Below are 12,203 nucleotides of genomic sequence, written 5' to 3'. Positions count from 1 at the left end.
GCCTTCCCATTATCAATAACTTTCTTGGTACTTGTTATTATGGCAAAAGCTAGAAATAAAACAAACAAAATAACAGTAAAATGGCCATTTGGGAACCAAAAGAGCCGGTCTTTTGAATGAGCCAAGTCGAAAAAAACCAGTTCTCTAAAAAGAGTCGGAATTCCCATCTCGACAACGGACCATTCAAGCTAGATCTAATTTATGCAACTCACTTTATATTGTTTACTGCTGATTGTTATTTTATTATAATGTTTACTTTTTCATTTTGTTGCACAGGATAAATCTGTTGCTAGTAAGGTGCAAAAAATATTATAAAAAGTTTCTACAACACATTTCAAAATGAAAGTGGAATAAGAAAGCTTGATGCGGTTGAGAAAATGGTCAGAACGCTTTTTTTCTTCCACTTTTTACCATGGAGGATGGATGACCTCTTGAAGCCCATCTTCCCGAAGTAAGGTGAACTCAACTTTATTTATCTTTATAGAGCATATTATTTTATGAAATGTTTATTTTTTAGTACAGAACAATACAGGTTACTTATACAAGCCTTAAGCATACAAAATATAGCACTGAAGCAACTTACGAACAAGTTCAACTTACGAACAATCGTCTGTGTCTCGTTCGTAAGTAGGGCAGCGTCTGTACTTGTTTCAATGGTACTGGAAAAATCTGAAAATTGGTTCTGAAAGTACTTCAAAAGTGTTTGAATTTGGCCTTGAAAGAGGTATTTGAACCCTGTTAAATCATTTAAATGAGTGTTGGTATGCTAATGTTTGAATTATCTGTAGTGGAAATGAATTTAATTGTTGTTTTGCTTTTATTTCTTCAATTTTTACAAATTGAACTACAAGAGATTAAATCTTAGTGCAAGAAAAAAAATATTGAAGTAAAAAACCCCGAATAATCGTTTTATACCGTATTTTACGCACTATAGGGCGCACCGGGTTATAGGGCGCACCCCCAAAAAATAGTTTTTGGTCGTATATCTTCCATAGATAAGGCGCACCGGATTATAAGGCGCTACAATGGGAACGTGGACAAAACAGTCAGATGATTCAGTCAAACTGATTACCCCCTTAACATTCCCAAAGCTTGCAAAGAAGCAAATACGTGTCGTAGACACGTGCGGATGCGGTGTCCGTACGATGTCACTCAAATGCGTCATTTCAAATATCATTCGGAAGGTTAAAGTCTTGGGATTCAAGAAATGCCAACCATTCCTTAGTTTCTATTTTCTTTTTCGCTCGCAACTGTACTGTGCATATGACAATAAACACTTGGAATTGAGTTTAATTCACTCAACTCATCACAGCAACATCAAGATCGTTCTAAAACAAGATACCGGGAAAATATAAAGCCGCATAGCTCACCTAAGTTCTTACGTTCAATAATGATACGTAACCATGGACTTCTTACAACCGTGAGTGTAGTAAATCCAGGAGAGTAAAATATTTACAAATACAGACTAATGAAACATGTTTCTTTATGGCGTAGTTTAGCAAGCTTGCTATTCATTCATCTTTTTCGGCCAATTGCAGGGTTTGTTTTGGCCCTCTGGCCTATCCGAGGCTCCGAATAACTTCAGCCAATAGCGATCGATTTAACTGATGATTGACACATCTTTTTTGGCCAATTGCAGGGTTTGTTTTGGCCCTCTAGCCTATCCGAGGCTCCGAATAACTTCAGCCAATAGCAATCGATTTAACGGATGATTGACACATCTTTTTCGGCCAATTGCAGGGTTTGTTTTGGCCCTCTAGCCTATCCGAGGCTCCGAATAACTTCAGCCAATAGCGATCGATTTAACTGATGATTGACACATTGGTTAGCCAATGAAACGCCGATATATAAATCCCAGCATACACCGCGGACTACTCCACGTTCGGATGAAAATCGAGTCGGCGGCTGTTGCGTAAGTTGCGAGACCTTGCGATTTAATATTGATCCATATATAAGGCGCACTGTATTATAAGGCGCATGGTCAGCTTTTGAAAAAAATTAAGACTTTAAGGTGCGCCTTATAGTGCGGAAAATACGGTACTCGTAGGGCCCCGTGAGAATGTTTTTTTCTTTCTACCCCGTGGCTCCTAAATGATTTTGACACACCCGCTTTAGACACTCAAGCGGGCACCGCAAAAGAAGATCTAAAGAAAGAAGTCGATTAATAATTAAGATGTATAACTCGGAATCAATGTGAGTATTCCTATTTGTTGAAGAGCTACTCGCGCTGCTCTTTGACTTGATGTGACTGGAGCTGCCTTTGCCCTGAATCTAAGATCTTTTTTATCTCTTTGCTTACATGAAGAGTGGCCTGTTGGAATAGATTTAAAACGGTGGAGCGCTGATGGGATATTTTTAGTCCTTCTGTCTTCGGAGGGAAATTCATACTCTGTGGGGTAAAGGGGGTGTACGAGGTGGAAAATAGGAGATAAGAAGGCTAATTGACTTCATGCTGTGCTTGATTTAATACTTTTCGGAACAACTTTGAATTTCCTTTGGTTCGCTTAGCTTGGCTCACAGCCCCGAGCGAATGTTAGCAATTGCGCTCATGCTTTCAGGCTAGCTTTAGCGAGTTCCTCGTTGCATATATTTGTTCTTAGATGGCTGAATAAAGAGACCTAATACTGTAGTTGTTAATGTACTTTCCAGGGCAGAAGCCGGGAACCTTTTTGACCCAAAGAGCCGTAAAGGCAAAAATATTAAGGCCAAACCCGCTCTCCAGACAAAAGCTAATTCTTCAGTACATTTTATTTTACTGTTTGATGATTTGATAGAATCTATGAAATTATAATAATGCCAGAGCCTGTGTCCTATATATATTTATCTATCTATATACCCTGGTCATATCCCTCGAGAGGGGTGACCGAAAGTGTCCTATATCAATATAAGTATACAACTTGTCCTAAATACCGTAAATTCCAGACTATAGAGTGCACCTGATTATAAGCCGCACCCACCACATTTTAAGAGGATAATCGCTTTTGTACTTACACAAGCCGCACCTGCATATAAGCCGCATGCGCCCACAGTAAAACATGCAACACAATCAAGAAATTAACTCAAACCCGACTTTGAGTCCCGCAATTGTAACAGAATATGAAGTACACAGTCCAAAAACAACAGCTGGCAAATTGAACGCAAAATGATACCGGTACTTAAGATATGACGCAGACCTGCAGAGTCCGGGTCCCGTTGAAAATAATCCAAGGAAAAAAAATGTATATTTTCAAAGGTAAGGGTGGGAAAAATATATATCCACTATCGTCCGCTGCGTCCACAAACACGTCTCACCTTTACTCCACTTCCCATCAGCCCCCGTTGCATTCGCCCCTTCTTTTTGATTCGCCTGTGGAAAACATATCAGAATAAGTCTCTAAAATAAACACATTACAGAAATATACAGTTGCAAATACATATTATACATGGTTACACATATTTACAAAGAAAGACGGTACACCGAGAGAGTTTTCAAAGCTTTAATAATAATATTATAACTTTAATCCCAAACCGTGTCTGTGAAGGGTAGCAAAACGCTACTAGGAACACGCTTTTTAACAGGAAACGGGTCTGTTAAAAAACAAATACGGTATTTGTAAAAATCATGGTAAACCGTGCTCATCTTCCTCCTTATAACTTAAGTCATTAAAGTCGTCTTCCCCAGTATGGGAAAGAGGCTATGTCATATAGACGCCGTCCTACGCTCCTTTATTCAAAAACATGCTAGCAACACACTTGCATATATTCCGGTCTAAATCTTACCTTTCGTACTCAAGCGCCGCTGGCGGCTGCTAGAAAAAATACATAAATTGGCCGCATCACTGAATAAGCCGCAGGGTTGAACATTTGGGAAAAAAGTAGTCCGGAATTTACGGTAATCGTTTCAAAACAAGGTGCGAGTACTTTTATTTTGTAAAATTGTCACAAAATAATGGAAACAAGGATACCAACGTCAGACAGCGCTGGGCTAGAAGGAGTGCCTGCACCCTGTGTATAGCCACGCCCCTTTTTACCGCTCATCCAATCAAATTGCTTGAGGTGCTTTGCTAGATCTTTTGGGTATTTAAAGTTTGTTATGTGATTTTTCATCCTAAACTGTCCCAACAATTATGATAGATTGTTTAATGAGCTTCCATATGGTGGTCGACCAATTATCGGGTAGGCCGATTATCGGCTCGGATATTTGGGAATTTGACGGGTATCGGCATTTTTTTTCCCTTCGACGAGCCGATTATTAAGTCTCTCGGTATATAACAATACACTGAGTAAATGCTTGAATTCCATTTTATCTTCGGGCCATCTTTACTCATAAAATGATTCACAAATGGCTTGCGAGCCATTAGTTCCCGCCCCCTGGTCTAGGGTTTCAGCATATGGTTATTTTATCTTTGGATAACCCAAACGATTTTTGGGGGAATTATCCAATAAACCAGTTGATTTTCTTTTAGGATTAATCCATTCCACACCGGTGTTTCTGAAGTTAGCAATGGATGTTGCAATAACAAATAATACACAGATATTGTCAACAGAGAATATAGATCATTCATGAGCTATAGAATAGATGTGTGTTTTAAGCCTTGATTTAAACCATTCCACTGAGGTTGCAGATCGAATCTCAGTGGGCAGAGCATTCCACAGCACCGGGAGAACGCTTTCGAACCTGCAGATTTCTTCTTGGCTCTAGGGATCACTAGTAGACCAGCATTTTTTAGAGTGAAGGCTCCGGACCAGAACAAAGGGGGAAATTAAATCTGAAAAATATGAGGGAGCAACTCCACGCATGTGATTGTATACCACTACTAGTTTAACAACTATAACTATAATTTGACTAGAAAATAACAATGACCCAGCACTGGTGAGTTACTTTCAGAAAAGGTCCGTGGGCACTTCAGCTGTCTTTGGGGCTCCTTGGTGCCCGTGGGCACCGCGTTGGAGACCCTTGCTCTTAATGATTATCGTGATTAGGATATTAATGTGATGATTTAAAGGATAAACAGGATATTACTGGAAAACCTTTACAATCATGACTATATATACAGTGACACATTTTAATATTACAACCCTTTTCAATATCTTGAGAAAGACCAGCCAAAGACATTTTCAGGTTTATTTATTTTTAAAAAAAAGTTCAAAAATGAAATCGCTTGGACGTTTACTGTAGAAGGAAAAAGTACATGCAAATAGAAAAAAGTAGAATAATACATTTTCTTATTCAAATTATGAATTCATTTTCTGCATTAAATCATTGTTGGTAATATACTGATTAGAAGGGATCACCACAAACCTGTCCTTTTTCATTTTCTCCTTTTATACTTCCTTTTTTTCTTAACTTCTTCATACAACATAATCATTCGTAATATAATGCATCAAAGCAAGTGAGCCGTTTGAGAGCCGGCTCTTTAATGAGTAGAGCCGAAAAAGCCGGTTCTCTAAAAAGAGATGGACTTTCACTACACAATTCGAACTCGATATCGACGTGCAGATGAAAACTCGAACCGCAAGACCAAAACAACAATGGCGGATCTGCCTGACGAAAAGTTTGGAGTGCGGTAAATCTTTGTTAAAAAATCAAAACGACAATTTCGTGTCAAAAAAAGTTGCGTCCCGGGGACGCACGTTGATTTGACACGATGCCTCCCCAGCTAAAATAATGCGTCGCGGGGCAAACGAGAACACTGGATTGTAACCATGGCGTCTATTTAATGTCTCTTTTTAACCATTGCTTGGTGGGATTATTTTGGTTTCGTTTACGATCTCTAATAATGTGCATGAAAAATGTTGATCACAATTATCTCAAGCAAAAACTAATTACCCGCTTCAGGGCTTAAACCTTCAACCGGAAAACAAACGACTTTTATCGATACTCCAAATGAAACATTACTGTTACAGCTTAAACATTAGATCATCCAGTAAACACATGTGGGCTAAAAACACTACTGATGCGGTATAATAATTCCTTGGATTAGTGACTTGTAGTTAAATACTCTATTTTCAATGCAATGTTCTATGTTCTTTGCCTTACTGGATGGGCAGGACACCTGTATGATGCGGTAGGGGTAAACCAGTGCTGTTGAACAAAACAGTGTGTTGTGTCACCCTGACCCGAGTGACATGGCCGCTTTCTTGTGTCCCGTTTCATCTGGAGGGACGAAAGCATGACCAACTTAGGTGCCGAGGTGCCTAACTTGTTTGGGTGTTTGGGAATTTGGGCTGGCCATGGTCCAAAAATGTTTGTGTGTTTGTCTTGCTGCCGGTCACCCTTCTCGAGGGATATGACCAGGGTAGATAGATAGATAGAGAGTTCTATGTTCAGGACATTAAAAAACTGAAACTATTTGCAAGTTGGGAATTTGGAATTTAACAGATTCGGAGCCTCTCTATTCAAGAGTTAAGCAATCGAAACAAATAATTGATGTGTAAATGATGATTCATCGATAAGTTGTTGCACTCAAGTGCTGTGAGAGAGTAACTAACGGTGCTTACTTTCCAGGTGGTGGAAATCGCTCCTGGTTTCCAACTGGACCCTCAGCTGAGAAACCGACTTCATTCGGACGCTGTCAACCTCGCCAAATTGGTAAGTGACGTCATTGCTGTGTCACCATTTTTTTAAAATTTGGCATCAAGTTGTTTGCAGAATGTATATCGTAAAATCTTTCTACTTGATGGCAATTCTGCCATGAAAGTAGTAATAAATTAGTTTCTAGCTACTTCATTTAACTCTGTTACCCTCAGTTTACCGACACCAAAAAGTCAATCATTACTCCGAAAGTAACCATCTAGTTACAAATTACCATTTAAATTACAATATATATACTCGCATGGAAGCTGAACCCCTAGTACTGCTCATCATTAAAGACGTAGAAGAAAATATATACTGTACTCCAACCTGTGAAAGCGGTGAAACCTTCATATTTCTTGGGTTTTGCAATCTCTCGAGCTTGCAAACGAACACAGCCGAGACACTCCATATCCATTTTGTCTCTAGGGGTCCAACTACTCGAAGATCTCCTCTAAATTTCTGTGTACTCTCCAATATGTTTTTTCCCCCCACATGGTGTATTGCAAAGCTCATTTTAGAAATGAAAAGACCAAATTTCGATTTTCCAAAAATTGGTTACCATTTCCTGTATAAGCCACGCCCCCTTCCCTATGCGTTGCCTACTTTCGCTACTGATGACACATAACCAATCATGGGTCTGTTCTTGAGATGACGGCACTATAACCATACCTGTCAACCTCCACGGCTCCATGCCTGTATAAACGGTCGTATTTTCCCGTACAAAATACAAAATAATCGTGCACCATATTTATTTTTTTTCGGAATGAAGCATAATGGGAAATCCCAGGCGGCAGACGCATGCGATTGACAAAGTTGCGTTTTTCCGTACAGATTTCCTTGTACCTCGTACTCTTCTTAAAATGCATAGAAAACGTACTTTGTACGACAAAACCATACAGGTTGACAGGTATGCTATCACTGTGTTTAGCTGTACTTAATAATGCTTGACAGTACTCGTTACCAAGAAAAGTACTATACTTTAAATTCCGGACTATAGAGTGCACCTGATTATAAGCCGCACCCACCACATTTCGGGAGGAAAATCGATTTTGTACACACACAAGCCGCATCTGTATATTAGCCGCATGCGCCCACATTGATAAAGCGCGTTTCAAACACGAAATTAACCAATACTCGATTAAGTCCAAAAAACAACAGCCGGCAAATTGAAGGGAAAATGATACCGGTAGTTAAAATTTAATGCAGACCTGCAAAGTCCGGGTGCCCGTTGAAAGTAATCCAAGGAAAAAAGTGTATATTTCCAAAGGCAAAATATATATCCACTATTGTCGGCTGCGTCCACAAACACGTCTCACCTTTACTCCACTTCCTGTCAGCCCGCGTTTGCCCCGCCCCTTCTTTCTTATTTGCTCGTGCAAAACATATCAGAATAAGTTTCTAAAATAAATACATTACAAAACTATACAGTTGCAAATACATATTATACATGGTTACACATATTTACAAAGAAAGACGGTACACCGAGAGAGTTTTCAAAGCTTTAATGATAATAATATTATAACTTCCATCCTAAACTGTGCCTGTGAAGGGTAGCAAAATGCTACTAGCAACACGCTCTCAACACAGTAAACAGCTCTGTTAAAAAAAAACTACCGTACTTGAATCAAGCACGGTAAACCGTCCTTGTCTTCCTCCTTATAACCGATGTCTTCAAAGTCGTTTTCCTTCAGCATGGGAAAGAGATTTTGTCATATAGACGTCGTCCCACGCTCCCTTATTAAAAAATACGCCTGGGTTTGGCTTGAAACTTGCCTCATGTGCCTTTTTTGTTGCAAATCGCATGAAGAAGATATGTCTACGCTAATATAATTTGTGCACAAGCTAAGAAGTTGCAGTCCAGATCTTACCTTTTGTACTCGAGCGCCACTGGCGGCCGTTAGAAAAATGACATAAATTGGCCGATTCACTGAATAAGCCGCAGGGTTGAAAGTTTGGGAAAAAAGTAGCGGCTTATAGTCCGGAATTTACGGTAATTCCAGCACTGTAAGGTGCTCCAATTTATAAGGCAAACCCCCTTTAAATTGTCTGTCATATTTTTTAGACAATGGCGCAACAGACTATAAGGGTAAGTGTGAAGCACATTGTAAAGCACTTTGGGAGGTATTCATTGACTTGAAAAAAGCACTATATAAATTTTACTTTCGAATTTCTGACTAAATTTAAATTTTTGGGTGTGCATTATAGTCCATAAAATACAGTAATTTTTGCAACGCATTACCCCCAATATTGCTTTTCAATTACATCAAGAATCGCCAGACTTGAGCAGCAGTGAGAGGGTGGGGGCAGAGGGGAGTTTTTTTTCATGTGGATAGCAGATGAAGACAAGGGCAAAGGATTCGCCTGAGAGAAAACAGCGCGATATTAAAACAGAGTATCTTATGTAAGAGACGGCTGAATGCAAACTCTTTTTGCTAGTTGGGCATACTTTGGCGCAGGATCTGTCCAAACTTTCTTCTCTGAGGGCTACCTACTGAAATTTCAGGATGAAAGGGAATTTTTGATGTGTGTATCACGGGTTACGGAGTCCTGAACCGCAGGGGTCGGCAGGGTACCATTCCATGTGGTGTGTCTTGGGATAACACAGCCTGGCGGCACCCATCCTCATCCAAGGCTTTCTGGGGGGTAGGGAATTGAGATGCAGGAATTTCTTCTTTATCCTTTTATTTTTTGTTTTCACACGTTCATGTTAGCGTAATCTTTTGTACGGAAGATTACGATAACGCGAATGTACGATTAGCCTGGGTTAGCTTTATGTGGGTGTTGGAACGGAGCCCAACATTGAGGGTGTTGGAACGGAGCCCCCTTTCCAATGAACCGCTCACCACTTGTTGTGGAGACCCGGGTGCAAAATGACTTGTAGACGACCTGATTTTTTTATTTTTACACGTTCATGTTAGCGTAATCTTTCGTACGATTAGCCTGGTTTAGCTATATGTGTACGTTTAACATTCAAGGTAAACATTCAGGGTGTTGGAAAGGATCAAAACGATTTACATTATTTTAAATGGGAAAAATGATTTCGGTGATCGAACAAATCGGTTTTCGAGCAGGGTTCTGGAACGGATAATGGTCGAGAACCGAGGTTCCACTGTATATGGGAGAGATGTGTCTCAAAAATATATTCGGGTATTACTCAAGATCTAAAATCATATGTTTTGAAAAATGAACACGCAAGATAAAAAAATCGCACATGTAAATTGCGGATATATTTGTGTCTGTCAAGGTGGCCGTTTTGGATGTAAATTTTTCAGAATTCTGTCTGATGAAAATAACTTGTTTTTATATTCCTAAATACAAAAACAATCTTTCTCTCACACACACACACATAAAACAACGTTTTAATAATCAGTCTAATTATATCTCTTGTACGTTTATCAATCTTATATTCTTTTATTGTGAAGTCGTGCTCATGTGTGTACTGTTTTCACTGACGTATAATAAACCACGCCCGCCTTTTGGGCTCTCTCTTTCTTTTTCAACCAACATGGGAGCTCTGAGTACTTTTGCTGCTGCTATCACGATGTAGTTTTTAACAATATATGTATTTTATCTGTGTAAATACAGCCACCAAAGAGTCTTAATAATGACTATCTTTGACAGTGTCTATGCAAACTCCATGATTCACACCGCATTTATTTTTTAGAAGTTCCTGGATAAATCGGAAAATTGGCTTTGAAAGTCCTTCAAAAGAGTTTGAAATTAAAAAGATATAAGAACCCTGAATGTTGTCTCCCAGGGGTCTTCTGTATTTGTAGCAGCTGTCAGTTTTAGTACCGTACACAATCTAGTCACAAGTTGCCCCCCGGCCATAGTTTAGACACCACTTCTTCAGTGGCACTATTTATCTTCTCGGTAAAACTGGACTATTCCCCCCCCTCTCCCTGTAGTAGAGACCTTTTTTTTTACAAGCCCATAAAAGAAAAGACATTAAATGAAAGTTTGCTTAAATAACATGTCACCTCAAAGGCGCAAAACCAACAAAGGGAAGTCTCGCTATTTGTCTGCTTCCGCTTGAACGATTTTTATTCATCGATCTTGAAAAGGTTTCAACAGAATAAAATCCTCTTACAAGATTAAGCGATATATCTTTTAAACATGTTGTTGTGGCTATAATTTTGAACTGTCAAAGCAAAAGTGTTTTAATACAAAAACAACCAGTTAAATGCTAATAACGATTTACATAATGTGGTGGGAGAGTGACTTGTGAGTGGATTTTTTTTACCCACAATATTCAAAGCATTTAAAGTAGTTATTTTTTTATGTCCGTAGTGCGTGATTACCTGTCACTATTTTTGTAATTGTGTGACATTTTTCGGAAAAGTGCTGTCAATGGCATTCATCAAGTCAGTACCTTTGAGAGAGAGAAAGAGAGAAAGTTAGAGAGAGAGAGAGAGGGAAAGTGAGAGAGAGAAAGTGAGAGAGAGAGAGAGAGAAAGTGAAAGAGAGAGAGAGAGAGAGAAAGTGAGAGAGAGAGAGAGAGAGAAAGTGAGAGAGAGAGAGAGAGAGAAAGTGAGAGAGAGAGAGAGAGAGAAAGTGAGAGAAAGAGAGAGAGAGAAACAGAGAGAGAGAGGGGGAGAAAGTGAGAGAGAGAGAGAGAGACAGAGCAAGCGAAAGTGGGAGAGAGCAAGCAAAAAAGAGCGAGGAGTGAAGGAGCAAAAGAGAGCAAAAGAGAGCAAGAAGGAGCAAAAGAGAGCAAGAAGGAGCAAAAGAGAGCAAGAAGGAGCGAAAGAGAGAGAGCGAGAAGGAGCAAGAGAGAGAGAGAAGGAGCAGAGGAGTGAATGAGAGTGAGAAGCAGCCAAAAGAGGGAGAGCGAAAAGCACTGAAAGAGAGAGAGCAAGAAGGAGCAAAAGAGCGAGATGGAGCAAAGGAGCGAAACAAGAATGAGAAGGAGTGAAAGAGAGTGAGAAGGAGTGAAAGAGAGCGAGAGGGAGTGAGAAGGATTGAGAGTTAGAAGGAGTGAAAGAGAGCGAGAAAGAGCAAAAGAGGGAGAGCGAGAAGAGCGAAGGAGCAAAAGAGAGAGAACGAGAAGGAGCCAAAGAGAGCCAGAGGGAGCGAAAGAGAGAGCAGAGAAGGAGCGAAAGAGAGAGCAAGAAGGAGCAAAAGAGAGAGAGCGAGAAGGAGGGAAAGAAAGAATAAGAAGGAGCGAAGGAGTAAAAGTGTGAGACGGAGTGAAAGAGAGCGAGAAGGAGCGAAAGAGGGAGAGCAAGAAGGAGCAAAGGAGCGAAAGAGAGCGAGAAGGAGCGAAAGCTAGAGAGCGAGAAGGAGCGAAAGTGAGAGAGCGAGAAGGAGCGAAAGTGAGAGAGCGAGAAGGAGCGAAAGTGAGAGAGCGAGAAAGAGCGAAAGTGAGAGAGCAAGAAGTAGCAAAAGAGAGAGAGTGAGAAGGAGCGAAAGAGAATGAGAAGGAGCAAAGGAGTGAAAGAGAATGAGAACGAGAAAGAGTGATAGAGAGCGAGGAGTGAAAGAGAGCGAGAAGGAGCAAAAGAGAGCAAGAATGAGCGAAAGAGAGAGCAAGAAGGAGCGAAGAAGCGAAAGAGAGAGGGAGAGCGAGAAGGAGCGAAAGAGGGGGAGTGAGTATTTCTTCTTCTGGGTGGATGCTGGGTGACCTCTCACAGCGCCACACGCTGGC

At 40.2% G+C, this 12,203-nt stretch overlaps 1 protein-coding gene across 1 annotated transcript in view; it reads left to right on the top strand.

Annotated features, from left to right (window-relative positions):
• pcxb (pyruvate carboxylase b) overlaps positions 1–12,203 on the top strand; it is a 444,629-nt gene that overhangs the window by 64,097 nt on the left and 368,329 nt on the right. Inside the window, exon 9 of the mRNA XM_088347024.1 lies at positions 6,488–6,571. Coding sequence (XP_088203150.1) covers positions 6,488–6,571 — 84 coding nt within the window. The remainder of the gene's footprint in view (positions 1–6,487; positions 6,572–12,203) is intronic.

This window comes from Urocampus carinirostris, chromosome 11, assembly GCF_059441175.1.
Source record: "Urocampus carinirostris isolate Australia breed hairy pipefish chromosome 11, RoL_Ucar_1.0, whole genome shotgun sequence".
Taxonomy (NCBI): domain Eukaryota; kingdom Metazoa; phylum Chordata; class Actinopteri; order Syngnathiformes; family Syngnathidae; genus Urocampus; species Urocampus carinirostris.
Note: the sequence above shows the minus strand (reverse complement) of the source record. Positions and strands in the feature narration are given on the sequence as shown.